At 36.7% G+C, this 18,712-nt stretch overlaps 2 protein-coding genes across 3 annotated transcripts; one reads left to right on the top strand and one right to left on the bottom strand.

The window, feature by feature from the left end:
• Positions 1-287: 287 nt before the first annotated feature.
• LOC115952236 (protein POLYCHOME-like) lies at positions 288-3,377 on the top strand. 2 transcript variants are annotated; one of them, XM_031069326.1, is made up of 3 exons: positions 288-396; positions 487-878; positions 2,481-3,377. In XM_031069326.1, exons 2-3 carry the CDS (start codon positions 510-512, stop codon positions 2,865-2,867), a joined length of 756 nt encoding a protein of 251 aa, XP_030925186.1. In that variant the 5' UTR covers positions 288-396; positions 487-509; the 3' UTR covers positions 2,868-3,377. The 2 variants fall into 2 exon arrangements, with proteins under 2 accessions (XP_030925186.1, XP_030925187.1); XM_031069327.1 differs by having other exon boundaries at positions 298-394; positions 484-878.
• A 1,455-nt stretch (positions 3,378-4,832) lies between these two features.
• Positions 4,833-9,784, bottom strand: LOC115952674 (delta(12)-fatty-acid desaturase FAD2). Its single transcript, XM_031069869.1, has 2 exons — positions 9,679-9,784; positions 4,833-6,231 (listed from the first exon to the last, which is right to left on the bottom strand). The coding sequence occupies exon 2, from the start codon at positions 6,218-6,220 to the stop codon at positions 5,069-5,071; it is 1,152 nt and encodes a 383-aa protein (XP_030925729.1). The 5' UTR covers positions 6,221-6,231; positions 9,679-9,784; the 3' UTR covers positions 4,833-5,068.
• Between the last annotated feature and the right edge of the window lie 8,928 nt (positions 9,785-18,712).

Below are 18,712 nucleotides of genomic sequence, written 5' to 3'. Positions count from 1 at the left end.
TAGTCTATAGAATATGTATCCCATTCCCTTGGGTTCAAGACAAAATGGGAAAATGAGGTCGAGCCCAAAAGCAAATGGACCCAAACTTGGCCCAAACTCCCAGTCCAGACTCCAGAGACACGCTTGCCTTCTCTTAGTCTTAGCCCAGTTAGCTGCTGCTAAAATCATCCCGCTAATTCCACAAATTTGAAAATTGAACGCTCCCAAATTACGAAATTAATTAAAATAATTAAAAAATAAAAGTAAATTTCGTGTTTATTTTTTTCCCCCTATAATACCGCCCATTATTTCATTTGAAAAAATTGCCAATTTCGACTCTCCCTCTCGTAGAGCTTCTTGCTCTTTTTCATTTGCCTAAAAATTCAAGAACAAACCTAAAATCCCAACCCAATCCAGGTAAGAGCCTCTCATTTCCTTGAAACTCAGACTCTTTTTGATCTGATGATTCTTCTAACTTCTTTTTCTGTGTTTCTTTCTTTCTTTCAGTTCAAAGCATTATTATATCAACGATGCCTGAATCGAGAGATAGATTGGTGAGGCCTGTCGACTACGCTGCCATTTTCGCTCGCCGCAGAGCTCCCAGTACCGGAATTCTTATTGACGATCCAGAAGTGGGTCGGAACTTGTTCGGATCCCCGGCCCCGGTCAGGCAAGTGGCGACACCGGCAACACGTGGACGATTCATTGGAGGAGGAAGGGGAGGCTTTGGAACTCCAAGAAATGCGCGTGGCCGGAATCTGTACGGAACTCCGGCTACGGGTCAGGAGAATAATCCGAGAACTGCGCAACGGAGTTCGGGCCGGGGCAGAACCACGGGCAGTGTGTTACCTTCTTGGTACCCACGAACCCCTCTTCAGGATATCACCGCGGTTGTGAGGGTAATTTTTGATTCTCTGATCTTCAATTTTCATGGATGAATGCTTGTGTTGATATATCTTGATTAGTTGTACTAAAGGGAATTTTCTCATTTTCTGTGCCGTGCCTTTCTTTAGTTTTGCTTTCTTGTTTTGGTGCCAGGAATTTGAGGAATAGGAGTTTAAGTTCAATTGAATTTGGTGCTTTAATAACACAATACCCTTCTTAATATGTATTCACAAATCTTTATTTCATAATATGTTCTTTAAAATGCGATGTTTCCGTATTTGACATTCATATGTTTAATGCTTTTAATCTTGATTGGTAGTGTTCTTCTGACTGTGTAGATGTTTCTCATAAACAAACATTTGGTTTTTTGAAGTTTAATTGACATGGGTCTAGCTTTTTTTTTCTAATTTTTAATTTACTTTTTCGCTATGTGAATGATTCATCTTTTCCCCTGGAGGCCTAATTCAAGCGATCATGGAAATTCTAAAGTCACTGCCATTTGCATGCTAGTGATAATTGGGGGAACAACAAGATAAAAAGTGAAGTGGTTGAGGAGTCTTTCTAGTAGCAAAAGCTGATGCCTATAGAACATTGCATTGCTCCACTAGGGCTAAGGTTTTTTCTTTCCCAATAAGCATACTTCTTTGCTCTTCACCATTATGAGAACACCTGGAAGTTGCATCAATTAAATTTGTTGAAGAGCCATCTTGATGATTAGAATAACAGCTATAGTTATGTTGCCAACAAGCCAACTGAAACAACCATTTAGAAATGGGATACCTCTTCCTTGGTTAGTCTTGGTTAACTTAGCTGCAGTACTTGTTATGATATCTTGTTGCAAATACTTCCATGCTATCAAAATGGAACTAAGCTGGTAGGATGCATTGTGCAAAATTGAAAAGGGATTGGGTTGTATTTGGTCAAACATGTTTTTTTTCTGTTTGCTCCAAATTGATCATAGGGTGCTGATCAAATGTGCTAACGGGATTTTATATTCCATAGGCACGGATTGTGTCTTTGCAATCCAATGCCAAATCCAGTCCTTTAAAGATGGATAAGGTATGTGGTCTACTCTTATTTATTGTAAGTGAGGATACAAGCCAAACTGTTCTACAGTCCCATTGTAATAATAGATGGTCCGTGGTTGCTGTTTCTTTTGCACAGAAACACAAAGGCTGTTCAATTTGTATGCCTCTGACTCAGTTGTTGCTTAACTGGGAGGGCATTCTTCAAACGAAGACAACATTTGTAGGGTATCTTAAGCTTCTAACGGAGTGACCAAGATAAAATTGAATGCTGTCCTGGCTGTATGTGTATTGTTGAGTGAAGGGTTGATTGTTGCGTGTAGTAAAGACTAAGAATTCTCCTGTTTGTCCGCAAGGACAAACCAACTTGTTGATGTAGTTGCACTGGAGAGGGTGAGATTTAATATCTGTAATGCTCTATGATTGTTATAGATTTGAAATACATTGAAAGGCTGTTTGTGCCTTTATTTTGTTGGGATGTTCAAAATTTTATTTTACTTAATCTAGATTGTTATATTATGATGATTCTTGAGGTTCAAAATGGATTGTATTTATGCTGATTGGAAGTGGGTTGCATTTTGCTTGTGTTAGGCAATTGAAAGGAGAAGAGCTCTACTGGGAGATGCCGAAGGCCTACAAATTGAGAGTCCTATACCTGAGGGCCAAAGGGTTCTTGACCCTTCTGTGACACAGTCTGGTGCTCAACTCAAGCACGATGTCTCTATGATCTCTCCAAATCTAGCTGTTGGTGTCAAGCCTCGTACACCTGCTGTTGGTAAAGTGCCAAAGATTCTGCTCGGAATCACTAATCAGAATGCTGGAGAATCAGAGTTTCTCACACCTCAGAAGAAACTCTTGAACTCGATTGACACTGTTGAGAAAGTGGTGATGGAGGAACTGCAGAAGCTAAAGAGAACCCCAAGTGCTAAGAAGGCAGAGAGAGAAAAGAGAATTCGTACTTTGATGTCTATGCGTTGATTCATTTCAACTTCCCAGCAATTAAAGTATGAATTCTTTTTTTCCTTCCACCTTGGAGCAGCCAAAACAGAGAGAACAGGAGCACTTGTACTTGAAAGACAGAAGGGACAAGAAGCCTGTGCTATGAGACTGATCATCATCTGATGATAATAGGACTACTCAAATCATCATCTGATGATATTAGGACTCCTTAAGTAGATTTAGTACATATATCCTCATATCTTCTCTACTTTTTTGCATTTGACATCTTGCTGAAGGTCTTAGCATAGGATTGGTAGGCAGTTTTGCTTCAGTTCTCTGCTGAAAGTCTTGGTGTAGGACCAGTAGGCATGTTAGTGTCTTGTTACCATCATTCTTTGATGGTTAGGTGTAGAATGGCCATATCTCAGTTCTTGTCACGTTATTTTAGAAGGCCTGTGTTGAAGTACCATTACTTTTTGAGTATGATAGGGAAGCAAGGTTCCCCAAAATGATTTTTGTTCCATAATCAATTCTGTTTTTTAGGCTTTTTGCAGAAAGTCCAGATTTAACAGGTTTTGTTGTTTGCTAAATGTTCAGAGTTACAAATTCATATCCAGGGAGTATTAGATTTGATGGTCCTTTTTTACTTCAACCTATAACTTCAACTCTTATCACAGCAACTTTAAATGAAAACAGGCATTTATAATATGTTAACATTTTAATGAACGAAAGTACACTAGGTATTTCAACCAGCTCTTAATGGATCAATTTTTGGATTTACCACTTAAAAAGTCATTACTCTCTAGTCTCTACCATAAACAATTAAAAGAAGAGCATGCTTTACACGGGATCAGATGAAATTGGTTAGTAATTTAGTATGGTTTGAAAAGGTGAATGAAACCTTGACAATATAAGTCAATGCTTATAAAGCATACATTTATAATATGTCAACATTTTGATGAACGAAGTACATACGTTTTTCAACCAACTCTTAATAGATCAATTTTTGGATTTACCATTTAAAAAGTCATTACTCTCCAGTCTCGACCATAAACAATTAAAAGATGAGCATGCTTTACGTGAGATCAGATGAAATTGTGAAGTATGGTTTAAAAAGGCGAAAGAAACGTTGACAATAGAAGTCAAGGCTTATTAAATATTTTTTATGGCAATAACTTTCAGGTTTATAGCAATAATAATGTGATGTATGAACCTATTATTACATTACCAGTAGCTACTATATATTACTCAATGAAAACTTAAAAAATATATATGATTAGGTTCCCTCTATAATTGTTCTAAAGAAATCCTTATTCAGAAGGAAGCAACAATTATGAGTCTAAAAATATAGTAAATGATAGTAGTTAAAATGTTGTTTGACAACTTAATTAGCTACTTTATCATTTCTTTTATTGGTTAAATTGAATGTCTTAAATCTTTATTCAACTCTCGTGATACAAGGTGAAAGCACTACATCTATCATAGGCAATACTTGAATAATCGAAAGTTTACGTTTGGTACTATTTAAATTGCAGAAATTGAGAGAATGCTTTACATGTTAAATCTGATTATGACATTTGAGGATACTCGTGAAATGATCAATCTCAGTAGGTTTATGCAGCAAAGGGCCTCATTTGACATTCACAAAGTAAATCACAAACACACTTGATGAGACTGTTTAAGACATTATTATTAGAGTGAAAGGTAAGTTTAGGGTAATTTTGCTTGATGAAATTGTTTGAGACATTATTATTATTATTAGAGTGCATTGCACATGACCCTTGAACACATGTTGCTTTTTTTTTTTTTTTTTTTTGCTGCCATATAACCTATTATGCAGCAATTGCTGCATATTAGTATGCGGCTAAATCTTTCGCATTTTAATATATCTTAACAGGGTCTGTTCAAGAGTGGAGTGAGAATTCAATCTACAAATAACTGTCAACGTTACATTAGCTGCCAAAAAACCATAATTCATAACTCAAACCAGGTTTCAAGATGTTCCAAATTAGTGTAAATGAACTGCCTCTCTGCTCATTATTCAATAAACAAGCAAACCATTCAGACAAAACAAACATTCAGTCATTAAATAAGATTGTGTTCGATTCTGCCATGATAGGGGTTCAACATAATTATTGAAAAGCACAACTAATACTAGAGGTCCAATTCAAGGCAAGCGAACAACCTAAATTAACCAGAATCTGAGACCTTCCCGACCAACATTTTGCCAGTTGAGATCGTCACAGCTTATTGTTGTACCAGAAGACACCCTTGCTCTGGTCAGCTTCATCAGGTTCAACATAAACACACTCCTTTGCCTCCCTCCATGTTGCCTTGTAAACTGGTGTCCCATCGAATTGATAATACTCTCCCAAAATTGGCTTAATTGCCTTTGTAGCTTCCATTGCATGATAATGTGGCATTGTTGAGAACAAATGGTGTGCCACATGAGTATCTGTGATGTTATGGAAAACCTTGTTCAAAATTCCATAATCTCGATCAACAGTGGCCAAAGCTCCCCTCAACCAGTCCCACTCAGAAGAATCATAATGAGGTAATGAAGGGTGAGTGTGCTGCAAAAATGTGATCAACACCAAAAATCCATTTACAACCAACAGCGGTCCTCCATAGGTACATAAGACCCAAGCAAGTCCTTTTGCCATGGCAAGCCGGTAAAGCCCATAAAAGACAGCAATAATACCAGCGTCAGAAATGAATATTTGGAGCCGTTGACGATCTGAGTAGATGGGACCATAAGGGTCATAGTGGCTTGCAAACCGATCATAGGGCCTGCCCGAAACGTTGAATGCGAGGTAAAGAGGCCAGCCTAGAGTGAGCGTGATGAAAAGTGTGATGAGTCGGCCTGGTGGATTGTTAAGGTATTTGGAGTACCATGGGATACTGGATTTTTGCTTGGGGACAAAGACTTCATCCCTCTCAATGGAACCTGTATTAGAATGGTGGCGGCCATGGCTATACTTCCAGGAGAAGTAAGGGACAAGAAGACAGGAGTGGAGGATTAGACCCACGGTGTCATCGAGCCATTGGTAGTCACTAAACGCATGGTGGCCACACTCGTGGGCTATGACCCAAACACCAGTTAGGACACAACCTTGGACAAACCCATAAATTAGCCAAGCCAGGGAAGAGAGAGGTTTAGGAAGGTGATGGAAATAATTGGTAGCAATGTAATAGAAGACAAAGGCTATAGCAAGGTCATAAACAACATAGGAGAAAGAGCGGAGAACAGAACGCTGGAAACAATGAGGAGGGATGGCTTTCTTGATCTGGCCAAGGGTAAATGGGGGTTTTGAGTGTGGAACTCGCTTAAGACTTTCAGCTTCGGATTTCTTGTGAGTGGGGGGCACAGACATTCGGCCACCTGCACCCATTGTTCTTCAACCTGTGAAAAGGAGAGAAAAAGTGAGTATCTTGTGATTATTTTAGACGGTATTTCTAAGACAAATCAAGAAAGTAAACCAGCTTTCAATAAGCTATATCTCTAAGTTCAATGAGAAATTCTATAGCACAGTGATCTCAACTCACAGAAAAGATAACATCAGGGCAACTTGCTTCCTAAAGTACCAATTGAATAAAATACATGTCCATGTCCCGTCTAAAACCTACTCAACTTCCACAAGCAGTTGGATTCATATTATAGCAAGACGTAGCACCTCAATATCCCTAGTAATCAAGTGCTGCTATGGTAATAATACAGTTCAACTAACGGCCCTTTTGAATAGACTAATATTATGATACTCTAATAATAATTAGAAGACAATTTTATTAAGAGAGAATTTAGCTATCAATATATTGGCACAGTTTAGATGATGGTTACAAGGAAGCAAACTAGCAAAGCGATTCAGTTCACCAACAATAGGGCCATTAATACAAATGACTAATGGATCAATGGGATCCAGGATGTCGGCAATGTAAAAAGATAAGTACCCAACTGACTTCAGTATACATTGGGTTCCTAGAAGCTAGGATGGCATAGCATAATGGAAGCTTCAAAGTGAATAATAAGGAACAAAAAAGTTAAAATAATTGAAAAAGGGAGACAGGCCAAAATTTTCAAGTGCAATTCCAGAGTGAGAAATTTGAGTTTCTATAACTGATCTTCTCATTGACATGTTCCAGTTCCTTTCATGTTATGCGTGTAATGTATTAAATTTCAAAATGGATAAATAATGCAAGTGCAAGGTCTGGCCAGACACGTTAGAAAGTTGAAACTGAAGTTTTAAAATGATCGAGTTCAGACTACAGAGTCTCAGTTTTTTTTTTTTTTTTTTTGGTGGTGCTAATCTTGGTTGGTATGGCCAAAAATATAGTACTAATAATATCTTTTTTTTTCCCTCCTCCTGTAAAGAAAAAGGGAAAGGAAAAACAAATAGAAGGCCTCCTTCTCCTGCAGTAAAAGATGGTGATAGTACGAAAAAGTAATGAAGTACTTTATGGACTTTTTTCATGGAAAAGAAAGGCACAATGAAAAGTACAAACAATAATACTGGAGAGCTGATGCCACTGCCACAAAGAGAAAGGTAAATTACTTATGGGGTCCAAACTCCAAAACAACAACTACGAAGGATCACTTTGCCACTAAAACAAGTGATTCACACCAGTCAAGGAATATGACAAAGTTGTCTCTATCATTACCACGTGGAGAAGGTATCGTTATTTTTGTGCACGCCGTATATGTCATCTTAAAGCAACAACTACGAAGTTTACCATGATGTACATTTGCAAATTGTTTATTCTTTATAGGACAAAAAAATAGTATGAGAACCGTAAGTTATAGATAAACCAGCTTTTTGATCGGTTGACAAAAAATTCTAGTGAACCAATAGAATTTAAGAAGTTTCGAAAGAGAGCCGAAAATAAGATAAAACTCATGTCCTACCTCTAATTAGGTAGCCTCTTACTCAATTAAAACATACACCAAAACATCAAGACCCTCGTAGAGTGACAGCTTCAATTTTGATTAGTACAACATGCATGCGCAAATAATAGACTCGCTCAAGAATCTATTGGGTCAAAAAATTAAGGCAAAGCCTAGCAAACTATTTGGACTTCTGGACTTGGGTATAGAACAAGTCCTCGTTTGATAATTATTCTAAGGAGTGCTAATTCTAAGTTGGTGTGACAAGGTTCAAATTGACCAAGACAACAGAACTACAGTATTCAACAATAAGATTTGGCAAAAACAGAGTTTGGAATTTAGAGGCGTCAAACTTGACCACACTGGGCCTACCAGCAATGGAATCACAGTCACATACACATACCAAACACCAAAGGCAAGCCCTGAAATATTGATATTCAAGAGCGCCGGTTAATTGGAAAGATCAAGAAAATTATATTTAATTATAGAGAATAGGGTAGCCATCACTCTTTTTGAAAAATTAATAAAGGAAAATGTTGCTGGTTAAAATTTCCCCACATGGGTCTCACTTGAATTAAAAAAAAAAAAAGGGACCAGCCATGGCTGCAACACCTAAATTCTCCACATTTACTTCTTTTGTCTACTTTTTCTTGGGTTACAGCTAGCTTTTTATAATCTTCCAAACACCACGGTACATAAACGTACAGAGCTCTTAAATGAGCCTGAAACTGAACCAACCAACAATTCTGAGTTTCTGACCAACACTGTTCTATTTTGTTTGTTACTTTAAACAAGTTTTATTTTTTTACATATTTCACTCTACTAGATTTGAAATTACCAGAAACAGTCAATTACACTAGTGTAGATTGTCTCTTCAGGGCCTGCACACAAAGAATCCTATTTCGGAATATTCCACATAAAAGTTAAATCCCAATTTATAAAGCGGTAATCGGCCAACCTTTCTCCAAATCATCTATAAGGATTTTACTGTGTGCTCCAAGTGCACACAATAATTTCTATTTTAAGAAAAAAATTTCTCAAAAATTGAAAAAGTATTGATAGCTTTTATCCTAATCTATAATACGTTTTTTTAAAAATTTGAGATCCTAATCTATGTATAGATGGGCAAAACTTTCTTAGATTTAAATCTGACAAAGGCTTCTTGCTCCTTCACAAAAATTTGTAAAATCGCGCCAAAGGTAAGCTGGTCAAATTAACTAATACTAACTCTCAAAGAAAATTTTCAAACATTTATCAGGTGCAATAAGGGATAGATCAAACGCATTATTTTTCTTGATAAACTTCATTTGGCAAACGAAAGGAAAGTCACTTTATTACCCAATAAAAAGGTACAAACATGGAGTAATTGGAAAATAATTCAAAAAGCGAATGAAAGTTATTATTCACTTTTAAATAATCAAAAACCATAAATTCCCATTACTTAATGATAATTAATCATAGATAGATAAAAAACAGTGAGATTTTGAAGTTGCCAGAGGATCCAAAGCTTACAAAAAAAAAAAAAGACAAAACGAAACAAAATAAACAAATAAATACTATAACAGACAGACATGAAAGTGTGTGGCGTTGGCTCTTGGCTGGAGTGGAGATCACGTGAACAGAACATGTATGGTCATACAAAGTACAGAAGATACGACAAGATACTTTAGATCCAATCTATAAAACTTCACAGCATCGAATAATATATTTAAAAATTCAAAATCTTTTAAATTTTGTTAATGCATGTATTCATGAAGGCAAAGATCTCAACCGATTTTAGGAACAAAAATAAAACATGTACTCCTAGATCTACACAAATCCATTCAACAGCAAGACGAAAAATGTGATTACAAAAATCGATCTTTCACAAACCAAAACCAAAACGAAAGCTGAGAAATTGATTATAGTATTTTTTTTAAAAAAAAAAGAAAAAAAAAGAAAAAGAAAAAGAAAACAGAAAGGAATGATTACCTGAGAGAATAGAGAGAGAAGCTCTTCTCTATAAAAATCTCTCCAACTCAGCTCTTTCTCTCTCTCTAAAATGGAGACTAGAAAAAGTGGAAACAATAGAGCAGCCTCACCGCTCTCGTTTCCCAAGTCCGATATTTAAGCTTTCCTTTCCCTCTCTCTCTCTCTCTTCCAGTGGGGACCACTAAAATTCCAACATGTAAAAAAAGTTGGAAGCTCCCCTCTCCCTCACTCTTTTCGATTTCTAAGCATATTCTGCTTACGTGGCAAACAGTAACCGGGTTTGATTGGTTGTCTTCTTGACCAAATTTTTTTTAACGCGTCGCCTTAGGCTGCTTTTAACTGATTCTGATTTCGCTCAATATCCGCCGTCAGATTCAGGGTTAACAGATCTTTATGGCTGTGATTTTTCTTTGGGGGGGGGTTTGGTACAAATATCTGAGGGTGTGTCACGTGTTTGGGAGATTGATTGCAATTTGCAAAAACACGCGTGGAAGTGGGTTAAGACTTAAGAAAGAAAGAAAGAAATATCTGAATTCAAATAAATAAATAAAAATTCTAATTAAAAAATGCTTTACCGACCGAAGCAAATGACAAAGATATCTTAATATCATGATGAGTTTGGCCGTTTGGTAGCGAAGTTATAGTCGAAGTAATATGGTTTGTAATTTTTTGAAATTAGTGTGTATTAATGAAAAAAAAGTATAAAAATATGTATAATATTATTTAAAAACTAAAAATAAATGGCTAAAATGCTCTTCCTGAAGGCCCTTGTCTGGAAGTTTAAGTGGGAGGGAATTGAATGGTTAGGAGAGAATGCTCATTCCTCCCTTTTCCCTCAAAACCTCAAATTTTTGTTCCCCTCAAAATTGAGAGGAATGGGAGGGAATGAATTTAGGTTTAATGAAATTTTTGTTAAAATTCCTAAAATACCCATTTAATATCAGCCTTTTTTTTCTCATTCAGCCGTAAGAAAAATAAAACTATAATTCTTGCACAATATTGTCCGTCCTCTACAAAGTGAAGCTGCTGCTGCTGGTTTTTTTTTTTTTGTCTATTGCAATTTTCAATTATTGCTCAAACCAAGTATGTCTATCTTTTTCTTTTTCTTTTTCTTTTCGGTTGTTTGCTAGTCTTTTTTTTTTTTAATTTTTATGAACTGTTTGCTAGTGATTCATGAGAGTGATATATAGTGTTTTTGTACACCTAAAAACCAAAACAAACTACATTCTATACAACTAAAAACCTTGAAAGTGAAAAGAAACGAAAAAACCTTAAAAGTGAAAAGAAATGAAAACTGCTGTTACCTGTACAGCTAAAAAAAAATTGTATTTAGAAATTTGAAAGTGAGAATTGCTGGAAAATTGCTATAGAACTGCTGTGAATTTGAAACTGAGAACTGCTGGAGAACTCAAATTTGATTTTTACTCTGTTTCCTCTTTGATTCTTCTGTTATTTAGGAAGCAAGTGGTGTGCTACACTTGCAGTTTTAAGTCAACCATCCAATTAGTTAATAGCTCCAAGGCTTCACCACGTGTATGGTTAAGAGGAAATGTCTACAAAAGCTAGTGTACAAGTTTAGACAAAAGACAGGTGTGTAGTTAAGAAAAATACAAGAGTAAAAAAAAAATTAAATGAGAAGAAACTAAAAAGTAATGCACTGTTGCGGAAAATCATACACTGAGTTAGCATAGAAATTTATTTTTTTACTATTAATGCTGAACATGAAAATGATTCAGCCTAGGACCGAGTAACATGACTCTGCCCAAATTCAAATCAAGGCATTTCATTGAATATATTCTTAGCCAAAAATAATTCAAACAAATTTATTGCCCACTACTTATTCATGAAATCACAACAAAATTCTTGCAATGCAAATAACAAAACCAATACCAGACCAAGATAGTTCCCTTTTCTATCCATCAATCTATGTTATAATTTATCAACGTCAATTCCCTTTCTGTCTAAACAAAATATATACATAATATATTTTATGCATTTGTTTACAACTTATTAAGATGTTAAAGCTAGTGTACAAGGACAGATGTTAAAGAAATTGTACTATTGTCAATTTTTCATGCCATTATCTTCATCTGTTAAATTATTGATTAACGTGATACAATCTATTCACCTTGACAAAACAATATTGTAATTCAATAATCTAACACAGACCCAATTGTGGCTAACTAGTCTCACACTATCCACTAAATACTAAGCATTTCAAAGCAATTATAAGTTCTCATTGATTATTTTTTATGTTCTTTAAAATGAGGGGTATAATAGTAATGTTATTATAAAATGATTTCATTCCATTCCTTCCAATGTCACTCCCAAATGGTGTTACTTACTTTCCATTCCATTCCATTCATTTATTTTATAACATCCAAACAAGATTTTTAAATCACATTCCATTCCATTCCTTTCCCTACTAAATCCATTCTATTCTATTCCATTCTATTCCATTCCTTTAATGATCATTTCATTCCATTCCATTCCATTCCTTTATAAACTCCCAAACGGACCACCGTTTGTAATAATAATAATAATAACTAGGTTCATGATACACACGCTCCACACATATGATAAAGCTCTTTTTTTTTTTTTTTTTGAATTTAATGTATTTTTTCAATTCAAATTTATCTATTATTAGTGAGGTTACACCGAAAGGAATTTTTAAGAAATTAAAATTTAGGATTTGAAATAGAGTAAACTGCTGGGTTTAGTGTGTGTTAGTTTTTAGGAAAAAATACATCAAACATGCGTGAGACATATTTAAATAGAGAGTGTGCTAATTTTTAGAAAAAAAAATTTTCTAGTAGGTTTTTTTTTTTGTTGAATTACAATTTTAATCCAATTTTTTTATTTTTTAAGAATAAGGATTATCTAATTAGATTATAGGTATTTTTGACATTCTTTGAAGTTATAACTAACTTTCTGAATTCTCTTAATAATAATAATCAGGTTAATGGAGGCTAGGGATGTCCAAGTGGCCCACCCACCTGGCCAACCTGCCCGGTCCGACAACTTCGATGATCAGACGTAGGTCCCGACCTTGATAGGTCGGTTGCAGGTTTCCTCTTTCAAAACCCATGAAACCCAACCTGCCCGTAAGCTTCAATGCTTTTGGCGATTTAGTAAGAATTTCAGACCAAATTTGGCAAGATTTCATCGAGATCTAGTTTGGATCCTTCGAGATCTAGTAAGAACTTGCTGTTATCCAATGAAATCTAGGTTAGATCTCGACGAATCTGGCCAGATTTCGACCTAATCTCGACAAGATCCAACAAAATATTGACCTCGGTGATAAAACTCAAGACTGACTCAATACAACTCGAAACTGACAAAACCTGAACCAGCAGATTCGACCAGATCATCCAGGTCGATTTCAAGTTATATTTTTATCCACTCAAATTTTTCGAGTTGAGTCCAGGTTGGGCACAAACCCGACCTGACCCGAGCTGTGGATAGTCATAACGAATGCCCTAAGGGCATTTATTAATAATCCATTTTAGAAAGTTTTAAAGTGTTATAAGCTAGTTCAAGGTTAAAATTATGGGAAAGTAAAACTAGAGAAAGTGTGGTAGATGATGTCATGCTTTCATAGGGTGATTTGAAACTATTCAAATTTCTTTTCTTCATTGTTTAGATTTTTGTTAAATCACTTTCAATTATATAACGTGGTTATTTTTTAAAGTATAAAAAATTAGACACAAAAGAGTCCTATTTTTAGGTGATATTAAATTATACAATTTATTTTTACATCCTTATTATTGTTAATTTTCATTAAATAACTTTCAATTAATAAGGTTATTTTTTTACAGTATTAATAAAACCAAAAAGAAACCAGAGATTTCTATTCCAATTTACATATATAGATATAGATTAAATCATCGAAGTAAAAAGAGAAATTTTTTTTAGAAGCAAACATACATAAGGGAGATGGATAGTGGTTCTAACACAAAGGCACACTATAAACTCCACAAAAAAATCATGGTAAAATATAGAAAAATTAAATTAAAGTTACACACACAATTCCTTATATTAAATATATATGTCATTAATCTCAGCATTAGATAACATGTTCTATATCACTAAAATATTACTTACTATATGTGGACGCTCGGTTTTTCCCCGGCCTTAGTTGGGGGTTGTCGCACATTGGGTCCTTAGCGACGTGACTCTTGTATGATTACGTATCTAGAGTTGTGTTTGTGTGTGTGTGTGTGTGAGTCCCTTTTTTCTTATTTTTATTTTAGAAATCACCACCAACCATTGGTTTTGTATTAGGTGTGATTGGTCACTTAGATGTCTAATTTATTTCAAGTTACCTAATTAACTAAACATATAATTAATCTCTTCTTCTTTGTCCCCAATTATGGCATTCACCACTTTGTCACCATGGGGAGATAAAGGGTGAGTTCTGATGTTCGGGCCTGCCTCTTTGGGAAATTGTATGACCTTAGCATCAATAAGATGATAAGTACTGTAGTGTGATAAGTAGTGTGACAATGTGGACTTATTTGTAGATATTTGTAAAGGTGATATTTATAGATATTTGTAAATAGGCATTGTGGCAATTGTAGGCTTGATATTTGTAAGTAAGTGTAAGGGTGTGCACAGGTGGTGCGTATATTGCTGTAAGGGTGTGTGTGTGTGTAGGTGTGACAGCTGTGTGTGTAAGGGTGTGTAGGGGATTGTGCATGTGTGTGTGCACAGGTGATGCGTATGTTGCTGCGGAGGGGTGCGTGTGTGCTTGCATGGGGGTGTGCCTGAGGGTGCCATGATTGGACTGTACTGCAGAATGGATTGTATTGCTATTGTACTGCTATTGTGGGTTGTTAGTTGGTTAGGCCAGGGTGTCAAGTAGGTGGTTAGTTGGTTACGTGGGAGTGCTTATAAGGAGAATGTAAGGATTGTAAAGCTGATGCAAATAAGAATTCCATTGTTTCTTCCTTAATTCTTTCTCTCTACCTTTTCCCTTGTTCCAAATATCAATTCTTCTTCCCTTTCTTCCCTTTCTTCCACTAAACTAGAATCTTATCAATTAGTATTAGAGCAAATTTTTGTAGCCATGACAGAAACTCGATCCATAGCTGCCCTTACAGAAAGATTCAATGCTCTACCTAAGACTACAGAGCAACATGACAATGAATTCTAAGTCTTGCACCAGAAGATGGATGCCATGACAATCATGTTGTAGACCTTATCAGAGACAATCCAAACCTTCTCTGAAGCTGGGAGAAGATGGCAAGCTAGACCAAATTCTCCAACAAGGGTTGTGTCTCCAAGAGTGCAAGCACACCAAGATTCAGTTTTAACCACTAGGACTGTAAAGCTTGAATTTCCAAGATTCAAAGGGGAAAATCCTTTGGGTTGGGTGTACAAAGCTCAACAATTTTTCCATTTGTACAATATACCATTGAATCAAAGGATCTTGTTGGCTTCTTACCACATGGAGGAGGAGGCTTTGATATGGTTTCAGGATGCTAAGGATGTAGGTTAATTCACTAGTTGGGATGCATTCATCAGGGCCTTGCATATCAGATTTGGCATTTCAGCCTATGATAACCCTATGGAAACCTTGTCAAAACTGAGGTAGGTTGGTTCAGTAGCTCATTACAAAGGGAAATTTGAAGCCTTATCCAATCGTATTAAGGAACTTCCAGACAAGCATAAGCTCTCTTGCTTCTTGAGTGGCTTGAAAGAAGAGATTAGGCTTCCTGTGAAGATGTTCAACCCTCCAAATCTCGGTGCTGCCTTTGGATTGGCTAAAATTCAAGAAGAGTACCTCAATGCTAGCAAGAAAGGTACTAAATCATGGGGTGAAGCTCAGGTAACAAGACCCTCAATTCTTGGTTCCCCACCTTCTAAGACTGACTTCAAGACTTCTAAACCACCATTTTAGAGGATCCCAGCTGCTCAGATTGAAGAAAGAAGAAGGAAAGGATTATGCTTTTCCTGTGATGAGAAGTGGGTTGCTGGTCATAAGTGCAAGACTCCAAAGTTTTTTATGATGGAAGGGGTGCAAACTTCTATGTTTGAAGTAGAGGTTTGTTCCGAGGAGATGCAAGTGGAGCAAGTGGAGGAGTGCATTGGTTCAGATGTGTCTTCTGACTTGATCAATTCTACTACTGATATCACATTGTATGCCTTGTTAGGCAGTCCATCTCCAGGCACCATGAGAGTACTTGGAAGGATAAATCATCAAGAATTGGTGATCCTAATTGATACAGGTAGCACTCATAACTTCTTGGACACCTCCATTTGGATGTTGCTGAAACTTCCCATAACTGTTGAAGATAGCTTTGAGGTTAAGGTTGCCAATTGTGCAGACCAGGGGTGCTTGTCATGCAGTCCAACTTAAGCTTCAAGGGCATACATTTCTTATGGATCTCAATATTTTGTCCTTAGGAGGGTGTGATGTTGTCTTAGGCACTCAATGGCTGTACACTTTAGGACTGATCCAGTGGGACTTCCAGCACCTCACTATGGAGTTTGTTTTAGATGGCAAGCCAGTTTTGCTCAAGGGTTTGCAGCCCTCTGGTCTTGATTTTCAGGAGTCTAAGAAGTTCTTCAAACCTGCTGTTAAGAGGGGGTTATGTCTTCAAGTCATCTCCCCAGTTCCTTCTTCAGTTCCAAACAAGTTTAGCCAGAGATTGAAGACCTTTTGACTAAATTTAGTGCAGTTTTTGCTATTCCATCTGGTCTGCCACCCTTGAGAGGACATAAGCATCAGATTTTGCTTAAGGAAGGGACTCAAGCCATCAGTGAAAGGCCCTACAAGTACCCTTTTTATCAAAAATCTGAAATTGCGAAAATTGTGCATAAACTCCTAAAGGTAGGATCCATTAGGCCTAGTCAAAGTCCCTTCTTTTCACCAGTGTTGTTGGTGAGAAAGGTAGATGGAAGTTGGCGTATGTGTATAGATTATAGGGTCCTTAACAAGGCTACAATCAAGGATAAATATCCTATTCCTGTGGTGGATGAGTTGTTGGATGAATTCTATGATTCTTACATTTTTTCTAAGTTGGACCTTAGATCAGGCTATCACCAAATCAGAATGAAGGATGAGGATATTGAGAAAACTGCCTTTAGAACCCATGAGGGCCATTACAAATTTTTGGTTATGCCATTTGGTTTGACAAATGCCCCTTCAACCTTCCAATCACTCATGAACTAGATTTTTAAACCCTACCTAAGGAAGTTTGTTCTTTTTTTATTTTTTTTAATATGATATTCTGGTTTTAGTAAGGATTTGACATCTCACTTATCTCATTCGAGATTGGTGCTTACTGTGTTGCTTGACAATAAGTTGTATGCAAAGAGAATAAAGTGTGTTTTTGGTTGTGTGGAAGTGGAGTACCTTGGTCATTTGATTTCTGGTCAGGGAGTTAGAATAGACCCTAGGAAGACTGAAACTACGTTGCAGTGGCCTGTCCCTACTTCTGTTAAGACCTTGAGAGGGTTCTTAAGGTTGACAGGCTATTATAGGAAATTTGTGAAGGATTATGGCCTGATTGCTACTCCATTTACTGCCCTATTGAAGAAGGACTCCTTCCAATGGTTTGCTCAGGCTGAATTAGTTTTCAATACTCTCAAGCAAGCTATGTCACAACCACTAGCATTAGCCTTACCAGACTTTATTAAGCCTTTTGTGGTTGAGTGTGATGCCTCAGGTACTGGTTTGGGGGTTATCCTCATGCAGAATCATAATCCATTAGCTTTCCACAGCCAAGCTCTTAAGGGTAGAAGCTTGCTTTTGTCAACTTATGAGAAGGAATTGTTGGCATTGGTCACTGCTGTGAAGAAATGGAGACCATACCTGGTAGGAAGGCCTTTTGTGATCAAGACTGATCAACAAAGTCTCAAATTTCTTTTGGAGCAACGAATTAGGACACCTGCTTAGCAAAAATGGTTCACCAAATTGCTTGATTACTCTTTCATTGTGGAGTACAAGAAGGGTAAGGAAAATAATGCAACTAATGCCTTGTCTAGAAAAGAAGAGGCTTCCGCTATGCAGTCAGGGGATGGTTTTGTTTCCTCTTCACTGGATGTTGGTTCCTTGTTTCTTATTTCTTTTCCTTGCCTTACTTGGTTGACTATTTTGAAAGATAGCTACAATGAGGATGCTGAATATCAGTAGTTGTTCACTTCTCTTTCTGGCAACTCTTCCAAGACCTCTAAATTATCTTTGCAGAATGGTCTACTTCTTTATAAGGATAAGGTATTCTTGAGCTCTTCCTCTCCTTTGAAGTCCTTGGTTCTTCAGCATATGCATGACAGTCCCATTGGTGGTCATTCTGGATATTTGAAGACCTTATATATGGTCAAGCAAGACTTCTTTTGGAAGGGGATGAAGTCTGATGTTAAGAGGCATATGAAGCATTGTGAAGTATGTTAAAGAATTAAGGTAGAGACTACCAAACCAGAGGGGTATGTTACAGCCTTTGCCAATTCCTTCCAAGCCTTGGACTGATATTAGCTTGGATTTTGTGGAGAGTCTTCCTAAGTCTCATGGATTTGATGTCATTATGGTGGTGGTGGATAGATTGACCAAATTTGTGCATTTCATGCCTCTTTCTCATCCTTACACTGCTTCTAAGGTGGCTACTGTGTTTATGAAGGATATTTATAAGCTTCATGGCATGCCTCAATCTATTGTAAGTGACAGAGATATAGTGTTTACTTCCAAATTTTGGCAAGAACTTTTCAGACTTCAGGATAGTACCTTAACCATGTCTTCAGCATACCATCCTCAGACAGATGGTCAGACTGAGGTGGTTAATAGGAGTTTAGAGCAATATCTCAAGGCCTTTGTATGTGACAAGCCTAACTCTTGGGTTGAGTGGTTACATTTAGCAGAATTCTGGTTCAACACTAACTACCACATCTCTACCAAATTCACTCCTTATAAAGTATTGTATGGCTATCCTCCACCAAGGCAATTGGATTACATTCTTGGTACCACCAAGGTTGAGGCAGTGGATCACCTTCTTCAGACTAGGTCTGAAGTCTTGTCATTACTGAAACAAAACAT

The sequence above is a fragment of the Quercus lobata genome, chromosome 7 (genome assembly GCF_001633185.2).
Source record: "Quercus lobata isolate SW786 chromosome 7, ValleyOak3.0 Primary Assembly, whole genome shotgun sequence".
Classification (NCBI taxonomy): Eukaryota; Viridiplantae; Streptophyta; class Magnoliopsida; order Fagales; family Fagaceae; genus Quercus; species Quercus lobata.
The sequence above is the reverse complement of the archived record's forward strand: the minus strand, read 5'-3'. Positions and strand labels throughout refer to the sequence as shown.